This window comes from Hipposideros armiger, unplaced genomic scaffold (genome assembly GCF_001890085.2).
Source record: "Hipposideros armiger isolate ML-2016 unplaced genomic scaffold, ASM189008v1 scaffold_30, whole genome shotgun sequence".
Taxonomy (NCBI): domain Eukaryota; kingdom Metazoa; phylum Chordata; class Mammalia; order Chiroptera; family Hipposideridae; genus Hipposideros; species Hipposideros armiger.
In genome coordinates this window covers 293446-318146 of record NW_017731380.1, presented here as the reverse complement: position 1 = coordinate 318146, position 24701 = coordinate 293446, and the positions used below count along the sequence as shown (strand labels likewise).

At 35.2% G+C, this 24701-nt stretch overlaps 1 protein-coding gene across 4 annotated transcripts in view; it reads right to left on the bottom strand.

Annotated features, from left to right (window-relative positions):
* The window catches only part of FAP (fibroblast activation protein alpha), a 71246-nt gene that overhangs the window by 27697 nt on the left and 18848 nt on the right, over positions 1–24701 (bottom strand). For all 4 annotated transcript variants that reach the window (XR_002123285.1, XM_019636810.1, XM_019636812.1 and 1 more), the window contains exons 6-15: positions 23432–23484; positions 19992–20064; positions 19200–19320; positions 18156–18310; positions 16008–16111; positions 13972–14107; positions 10228–10272; positions 4210–4314; positions 4041–4111; positions 1115–1168 (exon numbers count right to left, since the gene is read on the bottom strand). Coding sequence is in view for 3 of the 4 variants with exons in the window: in XM_019636810.1 (XP_019492355.1) it covers positions 1115–1168; positions 4041–4111; positions 4210–4314; positions 10228–10272; positions 13972–14107; positions 16008–16111; positions 18156–18310; positions 19200–19320; positions 19992–20064; positions 23432–23484 (917 nt within the window). In the remaining variant the exon portion in view is untranslated. The remainder of the gene's footprint in view (positions 1–1114; positions 1169–4040; positions 4112–4209; positions 4315–10227; positions 10273–13971; positions 14108–16007; positions 16112–18155; positions 18311–19199; positions 19321–19991; positions 20065–23431; positions 23485–24701) is intronic.

Sequence of the window (24701 nt, the reverse complement as noted above, 5' to 3'; positions counted from 1 at the left end):
CCCAAGCGTTGAGGGAGATGCCCTCTTTAGTTTTCCTGGGATGAGAGAACTATCTAACGCCTCGAATGGGCATGGGGTAATCACTTCCTATAGACATTCATCTCTTACGCTTTACAATGTGCCTGGGAATGCATAGTTCTTCATCTTCCATCTCTCTTTTTACTCCCACCGGCAAAATATACAAAAAGAACCTGGCAGTCTCACCAGGAAAAGCGTCCTTGTTCTTATATATCTGAGAGGAGGAATCAATAATAAGCAAATTGGAAATAAGAACATGGTTCGAGGGGCCTCCTTTGCCAGTCATTCCATCCGGTATGGTAGAAGGTGTATACAGACACTGCTAGCACCATAGAGGGATTCTTCCCAGCAGATAAGGATCCGTGATCCAAAGAGGAACAGGGGGATGCAGCAGAGTGAAAAGGTCCTACTTTCTTGGTTACAGTTAGTATTCATGTTCATATTTTGGTGTGATCTTGGAAATGTTAGGGAGGCTGTTACCAGTAAGGGGTCACAATAATATCACCTGCCTCATAGAGTTGTTGTGGGAATTAGATAAAATTAATATATAAAGCAGATAAAAAGATACCTGGCATATAGTAGACTACCACCCTACGGTAACTATTATTTTTATTTCTACATCCAAAAGTGGCTGTTGAGGACACCATTCCAATCAGGAATTTAAACACTAATTTAAGAACAGAGGTAAATTCCTTCCAATCTTATGACAAAGTGAGTCATATGAGTATTAAAAGAAATCACACATTATGGGAATAAATACAATGCCTGGTACACAGTAGGTACTTAACCAATGTAAATGATGACTATCCTCAATTACCTCTAAATTTAGTTGAATTAGTCAGTGTCATGTTTATATCAGCATTAGAATTTATTGGTTTTTCTTTTGGAAAAAAAATTGAGTTAGCAAATGTTTTGAGGGTATATAACTTTATACTGATGTAGTATACAACATTCTCTGAATCTTTTATCTTAATTCATGAATTATTTTTATTACATTTCAGGCTTTTAAAAATATTCTATATATCTTGAGGACTCTGACAGATTTTTATACAAATATCAATATATAAAAATGCTAGAGTTAATGGACATACATTACCTGTAGATATTTCTTCTTCCAGGATAGCCTTCAAATTCATTGCTAGAATAAAACCTGAAAATATATTCAGCAGTTATTAAGTAATTATTGATAACTAAATGGTGATAGGATTGCTGGTACTAATACTAATATATTAAACAATATAGTCCAATGTTCATCTAAACTATTAATAGCTACTAAATTAACTATTAATTTGTAAATAATAAACTATTAATAAATAGTTCATGAAATTATTTATTAATTGGCAATTATGTACATAAATCACTGTTGTCTATAACTCTGAATTTTGTGTACTTACTCTGACTTTCAAGTCATAGGAGAGATTGAATTATACAGAATGCTTTTTTATTATAGGAATATTATATTCTGATTCATTAGTTATGAGCCACACAAAATAAACCAAAATATTTAATTAATATCACCCATTTCCTTTCCCATGATTAATAGTTTACTGGTTTCTGTATGATATATTATTTACTTTTGTTTATGATTCTAAACACATTTTGGGTTTTTTTTTGTTGTTGTTTTTTTAAGATTTTTATTGGGGAATTGGGGGAGGGGAACAGCGCTGGGGAATCGGGGAAAGGGGAACAGAAAAGTTGCTGTCCTTTTGTTCTTCAGTCTAGTTGTGGAGGATGTTGCTTCACTGGCCCAAGTTGGCACCATCATTGCACTCTTCCCAGGAGAGGCAGATCAGTCGCTGGCTTCTGGACGGCCGCTCACTGCGGCTGCTGGCCGCTCATGCTGGCTACTGGCTACACATGGTAGCCCATGGCAACCCACTGCAGCAGGGGCTGCAGCCTACGCCCTGTTGCTGGTGACTCATGGCAGCCCAGCTCCAGGTTGAGCTGTCATTCAGCATCTTAGCTGTAGAGGGCAGTGTCACTGGCCTTCATATGTGGGATCCGAACCGGGGCCCTCTGGCATCCCAAGCCAGCTCTTAACTAATGCGCCACTCAGCCGGCCTCTGAACGCATTTTGAATTTATTTTATAGATGCCCTGATAGTAGATAAGTTTGCTATAAATCAGGAACCTCATCCACACTAAGAGGCATGTGAATTTACCCAGATGCAAAACAAGTCACAAGAGAACATACTTGTTACTTAAGTGTCCAGGTCCCTGTTCTAACCTGTCTTAATATAGCCATGAAGTGGAAAATCCAATTTAGCAGCATGATTTTTACTCCTCTGTGAGTTCATATAAATATTACAAAGTCTCTCTCATTCTCTGTCTCTGTCTCTCTCTCTCTCTCTGTATGTCTCTCTCTCTCCCCCTCTCTCTTGGAAGAGCATAACAGGGTGTGTAAAGTTTGGAATAACCAAGGTTTGGTTACCAATTTTTAATTCTCAGTACTGTCCAGCAGCCCAGATATTTCTCTGCTCTCGCTGTCATAAAAGCCTTGCTATTCCCAAGTAAAAGGAAAAGGCAACAGAATACAACTCACTCGTAGTGTTAAATTTGTCTTCTAAACCAGCATCCTTCTACATGTCTTCACTAACTTCACGTGACTCCAGTCATCGCTTGTGCTTTTCTTTCCCACATCATCTCAAACTACCTGGGAATCAGCTACTCAGCATCTTCCAAACAGCCCCGGCGGTTTTCTTATGTCTAAGGTTTCACAATTGTCTTTATCTCTAACACTTGCAACAGAGTTCACTTTCCCTCTTTCATTTTCCTTCTCTCTCACAGCCACTAGTTGACCAGTCCTCTTCAGCCTCCATCTGTCTTTGCTGTCTATCTACCTTTGCTCTCATTCATGTAACAATTATTTGTTGAACTCTGGCTCTGTGTCAGGCAGTATACCAAGTGCCAAGGATGCAAAAAAACAGTGGCATGATTTTTCCCTCAAAGAGTCCATATCTCATTACCACTATCCTGGTTCAGGCCTCTGTTACCTCAGGTCTAGATGATGACTACAGCTGGGGCTTCCTGTCTTCAGTTTCCTCCTACCTCATAAACATGTTATGTCTGAGATCTCCCATTTGTTTTTGCCTTGTCAATCCTCTTACCCTGGTGATTTTAGTGGCTGCTACACATAATGTCCAACTCCTCTGCTGACTGTTCAAAGAATTCCATGGATTGGCAAAAGGTTTCTGATAGGTGTTATCCAGGGAACCTGGACTAATGAGCCTCCTCTTGGGCCCTTAGAATTCCAGCTAAGGGCAGGCAGATTTTAAGAGAGTACCATGGATTTGGACTTTATTAGGAGTGAGGGAACAGAACTGTACATTATTGATTAGAGAAGTCTGATCACAAATGATTATTTTAAGGTGGTTTATTTAGACAGCATGCAGGATGGACTGAAAAGGAAAGAACTGAAAGAAGTCCTGTATTAACGTTAACAAGTAAGAACATTAGATTTAATGTGTTTTATGTTTGAATCCTAATCCTGCCTCTAACCAATTATGTCACCTTGGCCAAGTTAATTAAATTTCCAAATATCGGCTTCTGTTATCTGTAAAACTGGGATAATTGTTTCTGCTTCACAGTATGTGGTACACAGTAATTGTTCAATAAATGATAGCTATTATAGATAATAATTTAAATTTATATGACAGAGAATCACTATGAAAATTTTTTATATCCTTGGGGTGTATACTCCACAGACTATTCAAGCTTGTTCATTGCTTCAAGTGCTAGAGTAAAATTTGTCCTTAGAATCAGTTATTGTTTCTTTAATTGTGTAATTAATTACCAAATGTCACAAGAGAAATGAGCACCTACTAGATATTCTTTCCAAAAGGAAATCATGTTGACTAGTTAGTAAAGAACGTGCAGTCTTAATGAAATCATAGCTATCTGAACTAAACTATAGAGTAAGTAACAAAAATGCTCTTAACTAAAAGAGGTGGTGCAGTATAATTTGTACGTCCATCAGTGCCAATTAAACCCTGAATGGTGCAACATGCTTCATGCAATACTTACAGTGAATCCTGTGTTACTCTGAATATATTTATGGCCTCCCACTTGCCACTTGTAATTTGAATAGCGTTTTCCTATAAAAAGAAAAACATTATGTTGTGTGAAGCTGAGCATTATTTGAGCAACCTCAAGTGAATGATCTTTGAGAAGATAAATTTTGGAAGGAACGTACCACAGTGTCTTTGATATAGTGAATATGTTTGTAGCCATTCTTGTCGCTAAATATTTTGTAGTATGAAGTGGAATCATAGCTGAAAACTGGTGCTGAAACAAAGAACTGAAAAAAAAAATAATAGAGGTTATGTTCAAAAGACAAACCAAACTAAAACTATAGGTGTTTTCAAAGCAATGTGTATAGGAACCAGGATGCCTTGCCTCTCCTACCTTCCATCACTCACATCTGTGACTCCATTCTTTCAGATAGACAGCTTTTCTAGTGATTCTAACAGGCACTTACACATTCCTATTACTGCTTCATTGTTACTACGTACCCCTGGGTTTATAATGTTTAATTTGATTGAATTTCTATCTTCTGAGATAATGTGGTTTGAAACAAGGTTAAAGGAATTACACATGAATCTCGATATTTAACCCAGTCAAACTTCGAAATGTGGCATTTGACCAAAGTATGACTCTAATGAAGGCTGGTGGGCCTTGTAATTGTTGATTTGCCTGATGCCAAGCACCTAGTGTCAATGATTTATTTAACGAAGACATTTTAAAGATTAAAATATCATGACATGTTAGCCACAGTTTTCAATGGTAAGGAGAAACTCCTGGACTTGAGAGAAAATGTCACCCAGGACAAGCAAGGGGGTTTACTCCTTGAGTTCAGGGAGCAGAGCAGTCCTCATCTCCCATCCCTGACCTCGTCCCAAGGCCCCTGCTGGGCACCTGCTGGGGGCTGCTTAATGACCGAAGGAGTCCCTGACACAGCTGGTGTGCCCTGGAGCGGAGCCAGCCACGTCTCAACATCCTGCCTGGTACAGATCACTGAAACCAGTGTCCTCACACGCAATTTTAGCTGGTAGCCTCTCCCATTAAAAATATAGGTTTATCCTACATTTGCTGGCTTCTTCACAATCCTGGTCATTGGGTTTCGAAAGAACAGTGAAGTGGGGAGCAAGCTACCTGAGGAAAGAGCTACTCCATATCACACAGAGTCGATATTCCCACAAATAATCCCAAACCAGCTCTGCCTAGCCGAGTGCTTCCACGTGACAGACAGTGCACCGAGATGCTGAGCTCCTTTAGAACTGACCCAGCAACAACAACCAAAAGACTGCTGGTGTGCTCTAGCTACGAATACGGATCCTGCTGACACCCAGTCTGAGACCCACTTTTGAGCAAGAAGAGAACGGGCAAAGTGCTGTCAGTCTCTGTAGTGATGGTCCCATGTGTGATCTGCTACTTGACGCTTTTTGATAAAATTGATGATTATGATTGCATAAGTTTAAAAATGCAGTTTATTTGATGTGCTGTCTGCAGTGTTCTGAATAGTATTCCCCCAAATTCTTTTCCACTCAGCACATCAGAAGGTGACTGTTATGGACTGAATGTCTGTGTCTCCCCAAAATTCATATGTGGAAATCCTATCCCCCAATAAGATGGTATTAGGAGGTAATTAGGGTCAGATGAGGTCATAAGGGCGGAGCCCCCAGGAACAGGATTAGTCACCTTCTGAGAATCACCAGAGAGTCTATTTCCTCTAGTCTGCTCTCTGCCACATGAGGGTATAAGATGTGGTCAGTCTGCAACCCAGAAGAGAGCTTTCACTGAAACCTAACTAATAGCTGGCGTGCTGGTCTCAGACTTGCAGCCTGTGTAACTGTCAGAAATAAATTTCTGTGGTTTATAAGCCACTCAATCTAAAGTGCTTTGTTATAGCAGCCAGAACAGACTTAAGATAAAAACTCTATTTGGAAATAGGGTCTTTACAGATATAATCAAAGTAAGACTGAAGTGTGATCATATTGGATTAGGACACGCCCTACATCCAATGACTGGTGTCCTCATAAGAAGAGACCACACACAGAGACACTGAGAGATGTAGAGAGACAGGCCATGTGGGGATGACAGCAGGGATTGGAGAGTTGCAGCTTCAAGCTCAGGAAGTCCAAGGATCGGCAGGAGCCACGAGGAACTGGAAGAGGCAAGGAAGGATTCCTCCTTGGAGCTTTCAGAAGGAGTGTGGCCCTGCTAGCACCTTGACTTTGGCCTTCTAGCCTCCAAGATGGTGAGAGAATGAATTTCTCTTGTTCGAAGCCGCTAAGTTTATGGTAGTTTGTTACAGCGGCCCTAGAAAATTAACACAGTGTTTTAAGTCTCATCATTTTGGCACAGAAATGATAAATCTTCAACAAAATGAAAAATGGAATACTCAAAAGTTCTGTCCACTTACATATTCCCCTATTAGTTTCATTAATAAGACCAGTCTTGGTAGGATTTTGTGTGTTGAGATGAATGAGTCTATGTGAAACTGAGAGCTAAGAGTACCAGGAATAGGAAATTCTGATTAGCAATTTTGTGGGTAGAATTTCATTAGTGTGTGTCTGATAAATCACTCTTTCATTTTAGAGTGAAGCTATGTCTCCTTGGCCAAATGATGATATACTTACTTACTAGTAACCACTTTACAATGCTTCCCTCTCACTCTTCAGGGTAAAAGACAAAAATGGGCTCTACATTGTCTTAACTGCTAAAATGGAGCTGGGGAGGGAGGTCACAAAATATTTTAGGGTGCCATCTGCAGCTAGTTAGGAAACTTTGAAAAAGGTTTTGTTCTAGATTAAAACTTAAAATTTCATGTCATTGAAAATCTAAAAAGAATAACAAGGCAGAGTGCTGTGTTTTAAGATATTAGAATCACAGGCACACAGGAAGAATATTTTTACTAAGCAAAGACTGTTATCTTTGGCCCTTTTATTGCACACACCAAAGACAGCTGCTTTAGATGAACAGGTAACTTGGGTGAGGTAAAGAGAGTGTGAAATATTTCCTCATTCACGTGGCCAGAGCTAGGTCCATAATGCATTCTGAGTTAAGTGCTTCTTTCAACAAGTCACATGTACCCGAGATAGTCACACATAACTAGGTGGTCCTCGGTTTTAACCAGGCCTCTTCACAGGTCCCTTTATCTATCAATGTCTAGATTTTCTGATACATTGTTCTTCTCTAAATACAAAGTCATTTAAAATATTTTACTTGGAAGGTAAGATTACTTACCTCCAGATAAGTTCTTGCCATGGTTGGTAAGTGATCTGAGGTCCTACCTATCTTAGGCTGATGCCTAAACTGAGTCCACATTCAGTCAAAAGCATAGACTTTCAGCCATCAAGTAGAAAATTTATTTTTCTGAACTAAGGGATTTCCCCAACATCCTAAGGAGGTGTAACGTATTGCTTCATTATTTTGAAATAATTTAAATGTGTCTTCGCAGTCTAAGCATGAGGTTTTTTGTGTTTGTTCTCCAAAATTGAGTGAGTCAATACCAGATTTTTTTTACTAAATCCTCCATTTTGTCTGTTCTCCAGAGGGCAAAATGAGATTTATTTGAAGTGAATTTGTTGTTATTTTTCTGACAAAATACCAAAGAAGAAGTTAGGCTATTTGCCACAAATTAAAACACTGACTATCACATGATGAAGGAAAAAATGTGATAGGTAAAGTTCTCAAGAAACTATTGATCAGTTTTATGCCTGCAACTAACAGGTAAATTACTTTTAGCAAGTCATTTAGTCTCACTTTTTTAATTCATAGGTAATCTCTGAAGGTCTTTTTCAGTTTAAATCTCTTTGACAAATTCCAAAGGAAGAATTGCTCTAAAATTGCTCTTTAAATTTATACTAATATGACTAGCCTATATACTTTGTCTACTAACCTTATACATATTACCTAAACAATGTCTGAAAGACATATTTCTGGGTAAATTTATTAAGTCACTAGTTTAATTTAGTCAAAGGGAGCTTATACAGCACACTATGACATAGGAGTTATGACTATATAAAGTTGTGGCCTGACTTTTTTAAAAGACATGTCAGAACTTATAAAATCTAATGAATGACCTCTTCAAAGAAGTTGCCTTGGGAGAGTGTGATCTTACTCTTGAAGGATATCATTGCAAAAAATTTTTGACAAATTTTCTTCTGGTATTTAGAAAGATTATGGACTATTGGATACATTTTAAGAGATTGAGATTAGTACATAAGAAAAATAATGTTTTTCCATAGAGTTCTAAAGCTACAGATATTAAACTAATCTAGCACAAAATCATGTGTTACAGATACATAATTCATTTACCGTATTCACTAGATTTCTTTTGGCATGACTTTTGATTTAATGTAGGGACCTCATCTTCCCTCAAAGGACAAATATGTTCCTCCACTGAGGGTATTTAAAAAGCAGTTTCTACAGCTTTAGAAGGCAATTAATTAACTAATTTATTCATTCACCCAGCCATTGAGCTAATGTTTGCTGAGACTGCAAGGTTGGTGCTATAAAGATTGTAAAAACTGATAAGATGCAATTGTTGATTTCAAGATGCTTATAAGTAGGAGATTTCAAAAGATGCATTCTAAAATGTCTCAGTGTTTTGAACATTGGTAACATTTTCAGAATAAATGTGTATAGATTCCTAAGATCATGTCTTTGAGAAGGTTGTTGGTGTCATTTTTATCTATTTGTAAAATCACATCATACATGTTACTTTATGGTAAACCTAGTTATATTATCATCATGAAGAGCACAACAAAAGGAAGTTTTAAGTATGCTTGCTTCCCCTCATTCTTTACCGGAAATCTTTTAATAGGAATGAATTCATAGATAGATTAACATTCCCCTTTCTTCAAATTTTCAAATGCTGATATAGGAATTACCTTTCTGGAAGGTAAGCTTTTGATTGACCAAGAGGAAAAAAAAAAAAAAAGGTTAGAGAAGCCTGTTCTTTCACCGAACACTCCTAATTTTTCCTGTTATTTAGTACAGTGGCAAAGAGGAAATTCAAATAGAACTTCCACATTATTTTTTTCTGAATTACACACTTATGACTTGTCATTTTAGAACATATTCTACATTTACTGTTCATAATTAACAAAGTAACAGCTATTCGCTAGTTAATGAATATAACTGAAGGCAGAATAAATATATGCAAGATAAGATCACTGGATCCAGAAAAGCGTAGCACAGAGTTTTTAATATCTGAAGATTTTAACTTTACAATTTACCTTCTCCCTATCCATCTTAACTCTGAATTTTTACAAGACTTATCATCTTAGAATTGACTTCTGAATTCTTTACTGTCCTTGTATCATGGGTTAATGTGTTAAAACAAGTCCTAAGGGCTTTCTCTTTGCATATGTCCAAATCTCAGAGAAATGACCTTCCCCCCCCCAATGCTGTTGAATTCAACTATATATTTGTATTAAGTGGCAACAACCATACACCATTTATTTATTCTCTGTCCTATTTTTCATTTTTCATATAAGATGTTATATACAATTGATATTTTCCTAAAATGTAATTTTTTACACTAAAAATCCTCATAAATCATCAAATAAACCTATCCCAAAAAATCCAGATATAAGTGATCACAAACCATAACAAAACACACATTTACCTATTTGATACTACTTTACTTAAAAACTAGAATGAATGTATATGTGTGTATGTGTGTGTGTGTGTCTCTCTCTCTCTCTCTCTCTCTCTCTATATATATATATATATATATATATATATTCATTTCTTCATTTCAGTGTATAATAAAATGTAATAAGAGGTAGGTTATCTCTAAATTACCAAGGATACCCAATTCATTTATTTTTCCTGAATTCAAATGACTAATGATTATTAAGACTATTTTAAGCAGATCAGGAATTATGTTCCCTTTTAAAAAAATATTTATTGTATTTGTTTAAGAAGTAATTTTAATTATGAATATCAGAGAGTCAGTTGAAAAAGTTAAGATTGAGATACGAGAAATACAATTTGTTTTCAATAGAATTCTAAATACATAGACATTAAAATTGTCTAGCAAATAATTGCTGTAGGGATCACTACCTTTGAGTTTTTAACCTGGGTATTTTTTTCTATTAAAACAAGTAGTGCCAGTTTGAATACATTTCAAATAGTCTTTGGATAGCTGAGAATCTGTCAAGTATCATTAAAATATGAAGAAAAGATAACAAAATCATACTCCACCAGCCCATCCAGTTCTGCTTTCTTCTATATGTTCCTGGGCCTAAAATAAAATAAAAATAAAAATAAATAAATATATATCATGTCAAGCATAGTACTAGGAGGACAGTTTTTCTTAAATATAATCTGGATATTTGAACCAAACTGCCTCATCAGAGTGTACTATTGCTAGCCTACTAACTTCACACTTGAGTTTAAGATGACTATATTCAAAGTCGTACAATAGCACTATTGCATACATATGAGTAATCTAAGGGCTGGATCATATTGCAAACCTTTAATAATTCCATAAAATTGTCACATCACTGAAGAGTTAGCACCACCCAAGCACTTGGTGTCATATAGGTAAGAAGGCATTTCACAGTGGAGTTTAGGTTAATTTTTTTCTATTCTTAGTCTCATAAAGTTGTTAGGAATCTTAAAATCTGTACTGAATCTTATTTTGCTGTGTATTTCAGCATAATACATTCAATCATTTATTTAACAAATATTTAATAAGCATAAAAGGATGAATAGGCTTTTCTAGACAAATAATTAGAGAAAGAACATTCTAGGTAGAATGAACAGCATAGTGTCCAGGACAGCTTAGAAAACTACAGGTGGTTCAGTTTGTTGAGAGAAGGGTGACTATGGGAAAGACTTAAAAGATAAGGGAGGATGCAGAAGTATCAGCGAGATCTTGGAGAAATTTTATGCCGCCCTAGGGAGTTTGGATTTCTCCTGTAGGTAAATCCTTTGAAGGATTTCAAAATCACAATTTAGAAAATATAATTGTGAACATGATACAGAGAATGGATTAGAAGTGGGAAAGATAGAAGATGGCAGAGAGTTGGAAGATTATTGTGATGTTTATAAAAGGGTGATAAAGACCCAAATCTAGGTGGTGGTAGTGAAGATGGAGCAGAGACTGTGTAGCCAGAGCTATTTAAAAATTCAAATCCTCAGAACAAATTAGAGGGGCAAGTAGTAACTAAACCTCTGGTATAGATAAAAATTACCTAAAGAGAGTGAGTAGAGTGTTGTGACAAACACTGTGAGATAATCGACAACTATTTCCTCTTCTTGCTAGGACTACAGCAAGGCTCCAATTTCTAGGTCCCCTTCCAGTTGGATGTGGTCATGTGATAAATTCTAACCAAAGAACTGAGAGCAGAAGTGACTCAAGCTACTTCTATAAAAACCTCTCCAACATGGTCCTCTATTGTTTTTCGCATCCCCCAGATGGATGTTGATGGTCAGGTTTGAATAACCTTGGACTAGCCTTGGAAGCTACTGAATAAAGATAACAGAAGTGCCATCAACATGAGTTCCTTAATGACTGTGTGGAGCAGAGCACCCCATCCCGCACCCCTCACCATTTCCCACTTACCTAGACTCACTATTGGATGAGTACATACATGAGTGTGCAAAAAATGTCTATTGTATTAATCCACTGAATTATTAGAGGGTTGTTGTTGTTGTTGTTGTTGTTGTTGTTGTTGTTGTTGTTATATCAGTTAGCCTACCTTGCAAATACATTAACTTGGAGAATAATAGGATTTCTAGAGAAGTCAGAAGAGGAACAGCTAGAAAGGAAAAAACAGTCAGTGGAAGAAGTAGAAAGAGAACCATGAGAGAAGTATTGTCATAAAAAGCAAGGGAATAATAAATTTAAAAAATATGGTGTGCATTTTCTCCTATAGGGATAGGCCAGCTCCTCAGAGAGAACAAGACAAGACTTGGAAAAATAGTGAAACTTTTCTGACTCATTATTTTCAGCCATAAAGATAAAATTAATTTTAATCCCTTTTTCAGAGAAGGAATGATAATATAAAAGATGTTTTCCCCCCAAGTTATACATTTCTTAATAAATCTCATTAATATAATTATATTACAAGTAACTATTGCCAGTTTCCTTTGCTTCTTTGTTTTGGGTATGACTTCCAATATGAATAAAATGTTGCAGGTCAATGAACCTTAAATGTTATTTTTCAAAACCTACACACACACACTCTCTCACACACACATATCAATCATGGGTATAGTTGCTGGAAAATTCAATACTCTGTTGTTCTTAAATCTGAAAATGTGTTCCATGTATTCATCAGGTTATTTTGAAAAAGAGGTTGTTTTGAAATCCTAAGGTTATTCAAACCTGGTATCCTAAATGTAATCACTGTTTTGGGCCATAAAATTTAAGTTTATATTCCAGATCTCATTGAATAAGCATCTTATATATTCTGTCAGTTTGGATTAAAGTTGTCTCAGATTTTGATAATTTAGAATTTTAGATACCAAAGCAATCATAGTTTTTAAATGCCTGATTTTAAGAACTAAAAACGATATCTAAATGGTCAATCTTATAGATTTAACCTAACAAAATTAAAGCAATCATTTCTAACATCCAGATCCAACAAAAACATTAAAGGCAGGTTCACCCAGAGCTGACTAATCCAACCAGTGTTTTCTAATTAGCTAGCACAATCAAGTTTATTCTATCCTTTTTTTTTTTTGCCTATGATTCTGCATTAAAGCCAACATCTTTCTGTTTTGCATATCAAAATATAAATAAGATAAAAATAAGCTTCTAGCATATTCCATCAAAATTAGTCAAGCTTGTTACAGACACAGTAATGATTAAAAAAAAATATTTTTAGCCTGAGTAATGTTGACTATTATAGTCCTGATATATTTCCAAACAGATTCACATGACTTCTTCCTTGCAAAACATAATGTCCTAATTTCTAGATGGAATTCAGTGATTTACTTTGATTGCTCTGTGCTTTTCTTACTTTAAAAAATAGGTTTATTCTATATTTGGTTTAATGAGACATTTCTTCATAATTAGAAATCTCATGAAATATACCCATCAAATTTCCTATTTAAAGAAAATAGTTTGCATTTCTTACTATCTAATGTGTGTACTTATGAACAGGCTTATTTTTAAGTTTTTAGAGTGGTGATGTAGCTTTCTGACTCATTAATTCAACAGATTATGTTTGGATTTGAGCAATAAAAATAATTAAAACTCAACAATAAATCTGTATCTAGTTTTCAAGTTTTTTTTTCCCCTCTAAAATTAGCTTAGCATGAGGAACTCTCCTACGATAGCATAGCAGGTTAATTTGATCTAGTATTTTATGTTATATTCTCAGTTATCCACTTTCGATTTTAAAATGGGAATATTTGGCTTTCTTTTGATAATATCCATTTCCTTTGGAATTTTTATTTTTCAATTTTAACATTGAACAGAACATGCTGTCATTTACATATTGCTTCTGGTTCTTTTTGAATAGAACACATCTATTTCCCTAATAAACCCAGTTTATCATTTCATCTTCATTATTTTGGTTTTATTCATGGCCAGTTTTATAACCTCAAAAGGATGCATTTCCATCCTAATTCAGAATCAAATAGATACCTGATTTTCCCAATGTTACATTGTTTGATCTGTCTTTTTCTCTTTAAAAACCAACACTAAAGCCATTCAAGGAAACAAGAGATATCTTATTTATTTAATAAAAAGAATGAACCTGTGAATAGAGATTTTGTTTGTTTGTTTTGCAAAGTAATCAGGAATTGAATGCAGTAACTCTGGCATTATATATATCTGGAGATGAATGTACAAGAGTGGGGACTTATTTATTGCTGGCATTTTATATTTAATATTTATATTTATATTTAAAATGTCAGCAATAAATAAGTCCCCACTCTTGTACATTCATCTCCAGATATACACCTCTGTGGGTTTAATATAACCTACCTTTGGACAATACCATGTCTGCCAGTCTTCCCTGAAATCACATATAGACAAGACTGAAACATTCTGGATTCTTTTTAGCCACTGCACACATACTCGTCCATCAGTAACCCATGTGAGCCAACTGAAATAATAATCACTGCAAATAAATCAAAACAGGCAGTCACAACCATAAACCAATATCACATTCAAGTAATTTATTAACATTTGTTTCCTAAAAGATGTTTTTTATTATCATAAAATATTTATTCCTAGATAAGGAAGGTAAAACTTTCCTTTACCTGCAGAGAAAGTTTAAATATACCTGGTGACTTTTAAGGAAAATCTGTAAGAGAGTTCATTCATCTAATGGGATTATTTTATACTTGAGTTTTCTCTCCATTTTGGTTTTTACATCTTTGGAAAGAATTTAAGACTTAAGGTCAAAGCTATTGGTCAGTCTAGAGGGGAAAAAAGCATTATACTGGCTATTTTGCATAAGTAAATTCAATTTTTTATTTTTAACTAGTTGAGAGGGAGCTCAGCATGGTGAAAGGTCACCTTTCTCCCCAGGCTGGTTTGTGTTGGAAGCTGAGTTCCAGCTCTGACCATGATCAGGAGGTGACATTCTGGTGAATGCAATAATCAGAGATGATGTATGCAAAGTAACTCAAATAGTGCTTGGCGTGAGCGGATTTCAATGAATGGCAGCAGTGATTACTTGGCTCTGAGGAACGACTTGTAGATAGATGTCATCAATGTAAATGAACCACAGAATTTTGGGCATTGATATAAAAGAAATCACAGAGCTGGAATGGGTCTCTGGTTCAGATTCTGGCTTTATCTCCCACCAGTTATACTACCTGATGCTTGCTATTTAACATGCCTGTGTTTCTGTTTCTTTATAAAATGGGAATAATAATATTACCAGTTTTAAAGTTCGCTGTAAAGATTTGCCAAGAGTGCTTAAAATCTTCAGAACTATGTCTGCTACATAGTGAGTGATCACAAAATGTTAGCGATTACTATTATAGTGTTAGCACTTCACAGATGGTCAAACAAACCTCTTGACTTTTTAATATCATTTTATTTGCCTCCTATAGAGAATGACACTTTAATAAAAAAAGAGATTTATTTAGTCAAGTTTTCATCAACTAGATTAGGGTGGGGGAATAACAGATAATTAAAAAAATTACAGATATTTTTTATTATCCAAGAGTAAAGTCACTTTGGGAAGACGCAGCAGAGGCCCCTGATAAGGCTCTTTTCCTTATTAGTGATAAATCATTCAGTCCTGGCTGACTCTTCTTCATGAGGCAGGAGGAAAGAAGCCAAGCCTTGGTCTGTTAGGGTTTGGGGAGTGGTAAGGAGGCCCATTAGGCAGGGTTTGGGGGGCCCTCCCCTGTATCCACTTCAACCAGGATGATCACAAGGGTTGATAGAGGGTTAGAAGGTTGCCATACTCAGGACGAATCAGACAAGATCTGATTGGGCACAGGCACCACGCTGAGGAAGTGAGAATGCTTCATGTCCCTGTCTGCCTACAGTTTATTCCCAAATAGTTAATTCTACAACCAGTAATTGCAAATAGACTGTGTCTTAGTGAAAAATGATAATAGGTGGACAGGGTTAGTTTATCTTCTCTTGTTTGTCATGCACGTGTGGTCAGCATGATCTACAGATTCTGGGTTGGAAAGAAAGTAGGCCAGACTTGCATAAAGCCAGGCTGAGGACATATATAAATTTTACTGCCTGCCTATTGCTCCCAAGTTGACATTTACACATCTGAGTGAAGGATCATTTAAATTGATCATTATGGTCATTTTTACATAGGTGAAAAGGGCTATTACTTTAAAACCAATTTAAGAAACTTATTTTTGATTTTTACTTTGGTCTGTTTTTAGCTTTGCAGACCAATTTTTAAAATTTATTTTTGCTTATAGTATACTCATCAAAAGCTCACTAGAAAAGAAATGCAAACAAAGTTTACACAAATGTGAACTTCAGGATTTGTGTTAAACTTCAGTTTAAAAGGTGGAAAGCATCTGAGATTAATATACCTTGAGGCTATCATTGCTGGAACAGGCACTTCTCTGGGACCTAAATGTTCAGGGTAAGTGGCATCAATAATAAATATCCGAACAACAGGATTCTTAGCTCCAGCCTGCCAAGAAAATGATGAAAATGAAGCTCATAACATTCTAATCATCACCAAACATTGTAAGAACACTTTAGCAATTTAAGCATATTTTTATAAGCTAAAAATGTTAAGTATATTACTGTTGAAAGCATTCTAATTATAACATGACCAGGAATTTCATTTCAATTTTACTTGCAGGGCAATTACAAATATTGTGTCAACCAGAGTGAAAACATATTTTAGATGATTAATGAGGGGGCTTTGATTCACAGAGAAAAATTTTGGATATGAAAATGCAGTTCTGTAATTCATACTATCTTTTCCAACTTTTAAGACAGGTATTTCCCATTGTTATTATTGTTAAGATAATTATAATAATCGTTTCTCCATGTGCAAGGGGGAGTGCAAAGGCAGATTGATTTTGGGAGAGGAGTGTAAAGAATAAATAATGAAAAATACTTTTTGCTTTTACCCTATAATTTGGTCTAGGCAATCACCACTCAGTCTCCTAACTGGTTACATTACTACTACTATCTCCCGCCACCCCCCAAATTAGGAAAATTTCACCTACAAATAAAGGTCCACAGGATTTACACTTTTCTTGTTTTATGCTTTCTATGTTATTATATGTCCTAAATTTATGTGACAGTATAGCTTACACCTAGACAGCTTCTTAGAGTTTCTCTGTTATTTTACCACAGAAAAAGAGAATCTTATAATCATTAAACAATTTAAATCCACAAAATTTAGGTAAGTAATCTTAAATGTCACTCGTGCTATTTGGATTTATCTAAGAATTGTCCAGGCTCTCCTCTGACCTCCTTTCCTCATTACACTTAAGGTTTAGCTGGGACTTCCTGCTTCTTCCAAGTAGTCTTACCTCTCAGTCCAATGTCAGATGGTTCAGCAACTTCTGTCTTCAAAGAAACATGAAAATTTGGGCCCCAACTTCTCGGTCAGTGTCAGTTACTCCTTAGTTCTGGGTTTCTTCATGTCTTCCCATTCCCTTACACTCTCCTAAAGATCCAAGTCCTTTTACATCTTGGGTCCCAAGTATCACACTTCTCACTTCCAAACATCTCTAGCTTTCAGACTTAATGCACAGCCCTTGAGGGGTCTCCTACCTAAACACTCATCTCTTGTCCATTGACTATTCTCAAATGGCTTTACAAACACATTTTAGACTATCTGGAATTTCTATCTCTCTTGCTATGGCTACTTTGGCTCACTTCAGAATCCGCTTGTGCATATGCACATCCATCTCATCTCTGTCACGTATAGGGACCCACTGTATCCATCCATGACAGGGTTCCCCTGGGCAAGTAAAAACAATGGGGATGAAAGGACAATGAATTGCATTCTAAAATCACTTTCATTCCTTGTGCAAGAGGAGAATTTATGATTTGATCCCCTTTCAGATTTTTTGACTAAATTAAATCAGGATACGATGCTTCCTCACTGTGCCCTGGCCATTCTCCAACTGCACACACAGGTCTTTTCTTTTCAGACATGAGAATGAATGATAAGTATATACACTGAGAGTTCTAGAATGTTTATGCAAGAAACTTTGGGCCCAAACCCTGTCTAATTCATTCAAGGATGAAACTAGGCTCACAAAAGTAAGCTGCCTCCTATGTCCAAAACAGACCATAACTCATGCCTGCTTCTACTGGACAGGAACATCAAGTCCAGCATTTGTAGTTCCCATTCTAGGATGCATTTACATGAGAATTCAAGAGAGAATTGGAAAAGGGAACTTTACCCTGAATTTGGAACGTGAAATATGAGAAAATTAAAATTAAGTTAAGCTTGTTTTTCCTCCATATCTAGACCATATGTTTTTCAAAGATTCTGCAATGGATTTAGCAAAGACTACTTCATCCAGCACAACCAGATGTCCAAAGCAACAGATGTCCACATAAATAATAGAGCAGAGTACAATGTTTGCTTTACAATGCACAAGGGTAAGAAGCTCTCCAAACTTGTTGATCCCACCTCGATTCATGGTTTTGACTGCTCATTTTGACACCAGGAAAAGAGAAGCATCCGCTAAAAGTAGTCAACATACCTTTGGGTATGGGATATTTATTGTTCTAGGATATTGTTCATCACCATAATAGGAATATGCAATAACTGGTATCTCTGTATCATTAAACTCTGCATATGCCAAAAAATTTCCATTAGGAGACCACCAGAGAGCATGTTTTGTAGAAAGCATTTCCTCTGAAAAATAAATACTAGCATATTAATTACAATTACAGCTGACTCTTAAAATCATCTCATATATTTCAAAATACATCACACATATACATTAACCAAAATATTTTTTTTGATGTGGATGTGACATACTTTAGTTATTAAATGATAAATAGTCTGGGTTTAAAGGAGAAGTTTAACATTATACCCCTTATCAAACACCAATTAGTTTCCTTAGGAATTGACATTAATCAGAAATGCAATTTTTTAAATAAATAACAAACATGTCAACAATAATTCATTTTCCCTTTGTGGCAGCTTCTGGTTTTTACAGTCATCTAAAATAGCCAAAACAAGGAGAACTGTAATTATGCTACAGAGTGACTCAAATTTTGAAAGTTGATTTTCTTTCCTGGGAATATTAAAAATACAAAACAAAACACAGTTCAGTTATATATTTTTTACTACAGGCAAGGACTAGAAGGCCTTTTATTAAAGTCCAGTTAAGTCCTGCATCTTACATGACATAGAAAGAGGACAAAATTCACGAGAACATAAAAAACTAAGAATATTTTTCCACATAATAATGTTTTCAGTTGTTTAGCTTGGGAAAAAAAGATTTATTTCTCAAGAGAAAAACAAACCTGAGAAAATGTATTAACACACATTTAAGGGCCATATATTTTTTTGGAATATAAATTATTACTACCACTTTATAATGCCCATAAAAATAAATTCTACCAGCCTGATAACAAGATTTTGTTCTTTCAGAACATTTACATCCTGTTCATAACCTGGATTATAGCTTTCAGAAATGCCAACATTCATCTCAGTAACATACCACTCATCTAAATGTATGCAATTATTTTCAATTAAAAGCCTACAACTGCAGCAGTAGAAAAAGAAGATAGCTTACCTTCATAAACCCAGTCTGGGATTCCATTAAATATTTTATTTTCTCTTCCACTATATGTTACTTGAAAAGGTGGGTCTTCTGGTCTTTGTTTCAAATAGATATTGTTTTGATAGACATATGCCTGGAAGTGATGGTAATCCAGTTAATAAGGGGAAATTCCGTAAGAATTACAATAAAGTCTGTATACATTTGTGTTCATTATTTACCTAATTAAAAAGAATGGTAATCCAGATGCAAAAAAGATTCACAACTAAAGTATCATTTTAGTAGGTCAAAAAACCCAACTAACTCACATTAACACTGATTATGATTTTTAAAATCTATATCAAATAAAGAATAAAGTCTACCATTTTATTAGTTGTTTTATTACCCAATTAAATATGTATATTGACAGGAAATCACATAAATCTTTGACTATTAATTGCTAGCCAGATCTAATCTTTATTTAGAGTCTTTAAATAAGAGCTTGGACAAAATTTCATGTTGTCTGAAGCTAGTCTGGGAAACTTGTGAAAACCATATTTTTCCTGAGCTTTCTGGCACAACGCATTCTGGCTGAGTATAAGGATAAAGTTTCTGACTGCGATATTTAAAGAAGTCTATCCATGAGCTCGAGATTTTGCGGAATTCTCAAATGGGTTTCAATTTATCAAAACTCTTCTCGTTTTTAACCACTAAAATAGTGATAAATGTATTTTTTTTCTTTTAGGCAGGGAAATTTAACAAAGGCCAAAATCAAATGGCTCCTCTTTTATTGAAACGATTAAACACTTCTATAATTTAAACACTTACTAATTTACTCCCAACAGGCGACCAGCATATATACTGAATTGGATAAGGAAGCTTATTTCTTTTTACAAACTCTCTAGAAGGAAAGAAAAACAGAAAGAAAAAATAAATAAACCTTGCTGTTCAATGCAAAATAAAAATATCTGTATAAACAGAAAAAATAAGCAAACAATAAAAATCAAGGGTTATCCTCTCTGCTTTCTTTAAACCTAACGGAGAAAATGTGGCAGTTTGGGACTGGAGACATGGGGTAGTAGTTTGCAGTAATTCACTAGTTACTTAGAAGTCATTTAACGTCCCTGGGTCTCTGTTTTTTGACCTTTAAAGAGAAGTGAATAGATTAGAGATTTATAGACTGAGAAAGTGGGAATATCTCTAGAAATTCTCTAATGGAACTCCCTCATTTAGTAGAACATAAACATGAGGTTAGAGAAATGATACGACTTTTAAAAATCACATTGTAAGTTCTTGGCAGACCCCTAATTTAACTCAAGTCTTTAAACCTCAGGACTTTAAAATTTGTACACACCAGGCTGAGATGGTTGCTGAAGTGCCTTCCAGCTCTGAAATTCTATAATGGTGCTTAAGTTTAATATGTACTCTCCCACATTCTCATTCACAATCCCCATCTCTGTGAATGCATATGCATTTCAAGTTTTTGAAAATAAGATGCCATTTGACAATCTCCCCAGGGATCTGACTTGAAATCAGAAACGGAAAGGAACATCTGATCTCAAGCTAAACTGAAAAACAGATCGTATACTGGGCAATATGCCTTAAGCTTCAAAGTCTTCCACCCATGGGGAAATTCCAAATATCTCATTGGTCAAAAATCTCACTTTGATCCTTGGAGTCGCCCTGCAGATACTCAACTGACTGACTTGCACTGTAGGGATTTTGTAGTTCTTCAGCACGAATGCATTCAGATTTTTATGTGGAAAAGAGTTATAGGATGCCACGTTTAAGTTTTTGATGATTGTCTTCTTGAAGACTGTATTAATAGTTTTAATCAAGAATGCTTCTGTGGAGATGAAAAAAAAAATGCCTCCAAGGTAAAATGTGAGGAGACTAAGGAAAGGCTCTGCGACTTCCCTTCCCCCCCCAAAAAAAAAATCTGGACCTAACATATTCCTGACATTTCTAATTTCCTCATTCTTTTAAAGTTTGAGAAGATTTGTAACACATATTACCTTGATTTAACTTCCTACGTCACGCGGCATGAGGCCTAGTGAACAATGAGGGGACATGGCATGGGACTGACTGGCCTGATGCCCCTGGAGGAGAAAGGCCATTGCTGTTGCAGTGGGAATGCTGACTGTCACAGGGCAGTTTATAAGCACCTGGGCCCTGGAAGGTCCAGAACATATTGACAGACATACAAGGGCACGGGTGAAGAAGAAATGACCCAAAGCGAAGATACTCTTCACCTGGTTTACAATTCTGTCTCAAGTCAGTGTTCATGTTATCTGAGACATTGCAACATTGCTTTACATTTCCATATGCTGTGGAAATATCTATGCAACCATGTAAACAGCACCAAGATGAAGACAATCTCAGTGCACAGTCTCTCCATGATTGGCAAGCCACCACAGCTGCCATTTTCTGTGTTTTCTAAATCATGAACAGTATGAGAGAAAGTGGAGGAAGCTGCTTTATTTACAAAGGCTGTCATCTCCTCAGTATTTCTTCCCTTGCTGGCAACCAGAACCATCTTTATTTTCTCTGTGGTAGACTTTTATGTTCTTCAGAGGCACATAGATTACTTGGAATTAGTGGTATTCAATCTTGTCTTGAATCTCAACAAATTTGTCATCCCTCACTTCCTAAATTATAGTATATTTGCCTGACAAAAAAACCAATCTGGCAAATTAATAGTTGTGAAGAAAAAAAAAAAGGAAAAACTCAACAACAGCAGTTTGATTACATTCACTGTACAAAAATTAAATATTTAAAATTATTCTAGGCCATAAAGCTTATACAAACCATAATTAAAATATTAATATTGCCATATTATTTTGGAATGCTGTTAAATTTAGTGACCCTCAACATAGGTAAGACTTGGAGAATTCAAAAATGATTAAATGAAAAATAAGAAAATGATTAAAGCTTTAAGAAGCTGTACTGAAAGAGTAAGGTTTGCACTGCACTAGTCTTAAATGTTTCTTAAGAGTAGGGCTAGCCCCTTTAGCTCATTTGTATTCTCCCATATATGCTTTTCACATAGTGGGTACTCAATAGATACTTCTAGAATTTGGTGGCAAAGTGGATACCATGGAAAGAAAGACTCGGAGTACATTAGGTGAATTTAAATTCTATTCTATGTACCAGTTACTATTGCTTAATGTGACGGTTTAAGGTATCAGAGTTATTATTTTCGGAAAATTTAAAAGAAATAGATAAACTTTTTTTGAATTTTTGTGCTCTTACGAGACAAAAGGGGAAATGGGCCGTAAGATTTTTCAATAGCTCTTCAAGACATGTAATTATTTTCTTTTTATATAACAGCAAAGAGGATATCATATTAAGATGAGTAACTAAACTAATTCATTGTCCTGTCTTAGTCAGAGTGATTGTTCTAAAGTGCAAATCTGATCATGTCATTTCCATTTAAAACCCTTCAGTGATTCCCCATTGTCGTCAGAATGAAATCTAAACTCTTTGTAATGGCTTCCTCATTAGCATTTGGCCCATGCTTCCTGGCCTCAGCTCCTTCCCAACCTTACACCACCTCCCACTAGTCAGCACGTCCTCCTCCAATTTCAACTCAACTGACCTACTTTCAGTTTCCTGAAAAATTCCATGCTTTCCCTTCCCTTTGTGCTTTTACATAATATTCTTTCTGCCAGGAATTCTCTTTCTTAGTCCTTCACCTACCTACTCATTCATTTATTTATTTTTTCTTTTAAATTGCAAATATTTCAAATAGTTAGCCATACAAAGAAAGAAAATAATATAATAGATGATGACTTATCTACCATCTAAATGTAAGAAATATGAACACTTTGCAACTTTAAAAACAATTAGTTTAAAAATAGCTAGTGGAGTGTATGCACATCACATACAAGTAACGCTCCATCTCCCTCCCTTCCGCTTCCTTCCAATGAGGTAACCACTCTCCTAAAAATACTGTATCATTCCCATGAATGTTTTTCTACTTTTACTATGTATGTTTATTTCCATAAAATAATTTAGTGTTCAAAACTAGAGGGAAAAAACTATATTGTGTATAAAAATGCAAACTACTAGCCAAATGAAAAGAGATGAATATGCCATAGAAATATTTTCTTGAATTTCTTATTTCATGGGTGCACAAACATTGTAAAGAAGCAAGAAACTAAGATTAGTAACAAGGTAATGTAGTCTTAACCGCAAATCAGAGTTTGTAATGAAAAAGTCTACGTATTAGATTTAAGTAGTATTAATAAATAGACATGATGTTTTACCCATTCCTAATGTCATAGATGTAATATGATGCTGTGTAAGAGTATCTCCAAAGCTGTCAAAAAGAAGAGAGGCAAAGACAAATTATGATTTTTAAAAAGCTTATGTCAGTAATGCATAATCATAGATCATTCAATTCAAGGTTCAGAATTATAAAACAGGCCGTTTCCATTAGGCACTAGGAAGGACATGTTTCAATTTCTAATGAGTCTTCATTTAAAGAATTTTACTGTGGATTTTTGTGCTATTTGTCCAACTTCCAGAACTAATCTCAGCAATGATTTAACCCTCACTCTATAAAAATCACATCCAAAGACATTTCTTAATAAGCTTTTCTTTGACACACTCTATCCTAAGAATTTTCCCTTTATGCTTTACCTTGATTGAAGTAAAACCACTGATTTCCATAGCCCAGAATGCTTGCCATGCACCTGAGTAATTATCACGATGCCCGTTAAAATTAGGTAAAAAGAATTTCATTCAATATATAGTTTTATTGCAAAGTGCTTGCCTCTCTTTAATAGAGTATGTTTTTTTAAAAAATAATAGAAATTGAAAAAATAAATAGGAGAGATATTGCTTATAATCTCTCCTTTTAAAAAAAACTGCTCTTTTTCTCATGAGTATATTTGTATTGTGGTTAGTGAATAATGCAATTATTATTTTGGATTTTGTTTCTTAAAAGGGTTTTCAAACTCTTGTCCAAGAATCTCCAGCAGGTTGAAACATGTCTTCATGGAGACTGCTGGTATCAGGACCTGGTCTAATCAGCCAACTAAACAAATACTGAGGGTCATGATTGACTTTTAATGCTGAATATTAAGCAAGTTTTGCATCTCAAATAGGATATGAAAAATGACAGTTAAAACAAAAGGTTCTTGATCTAAAAGTAATTATTAGATGCTTAATTTGATAGTAAATTCTTTTGTCATTTTGTAAAAAAAAACCATCTTGAAGATGTATAAATACAGAAAATAAGATGACTAACTTCCCCTACAACTTCATTCAAGAGCGGGAAGATTAAGTAAGGGTAAATGGTCTGGTTTGGTGGGGTTTTCGCATAGTAGGTTTTCCAAGACACAGATTTAAACCCTCATCTGCCACTGACTGTATATTAACTTGCTTGAGTAAGTGAGTTAATAAGCTACATCTTGATTTTTTTGTTTTCAATAATAATACACTTTTATGAGGTTAAAATGTAAGAATTAACTAATAATTTATGATATTAAATAGCTTTTGAAATACAAAAACAAGTCTCCATTTCTGACAAAT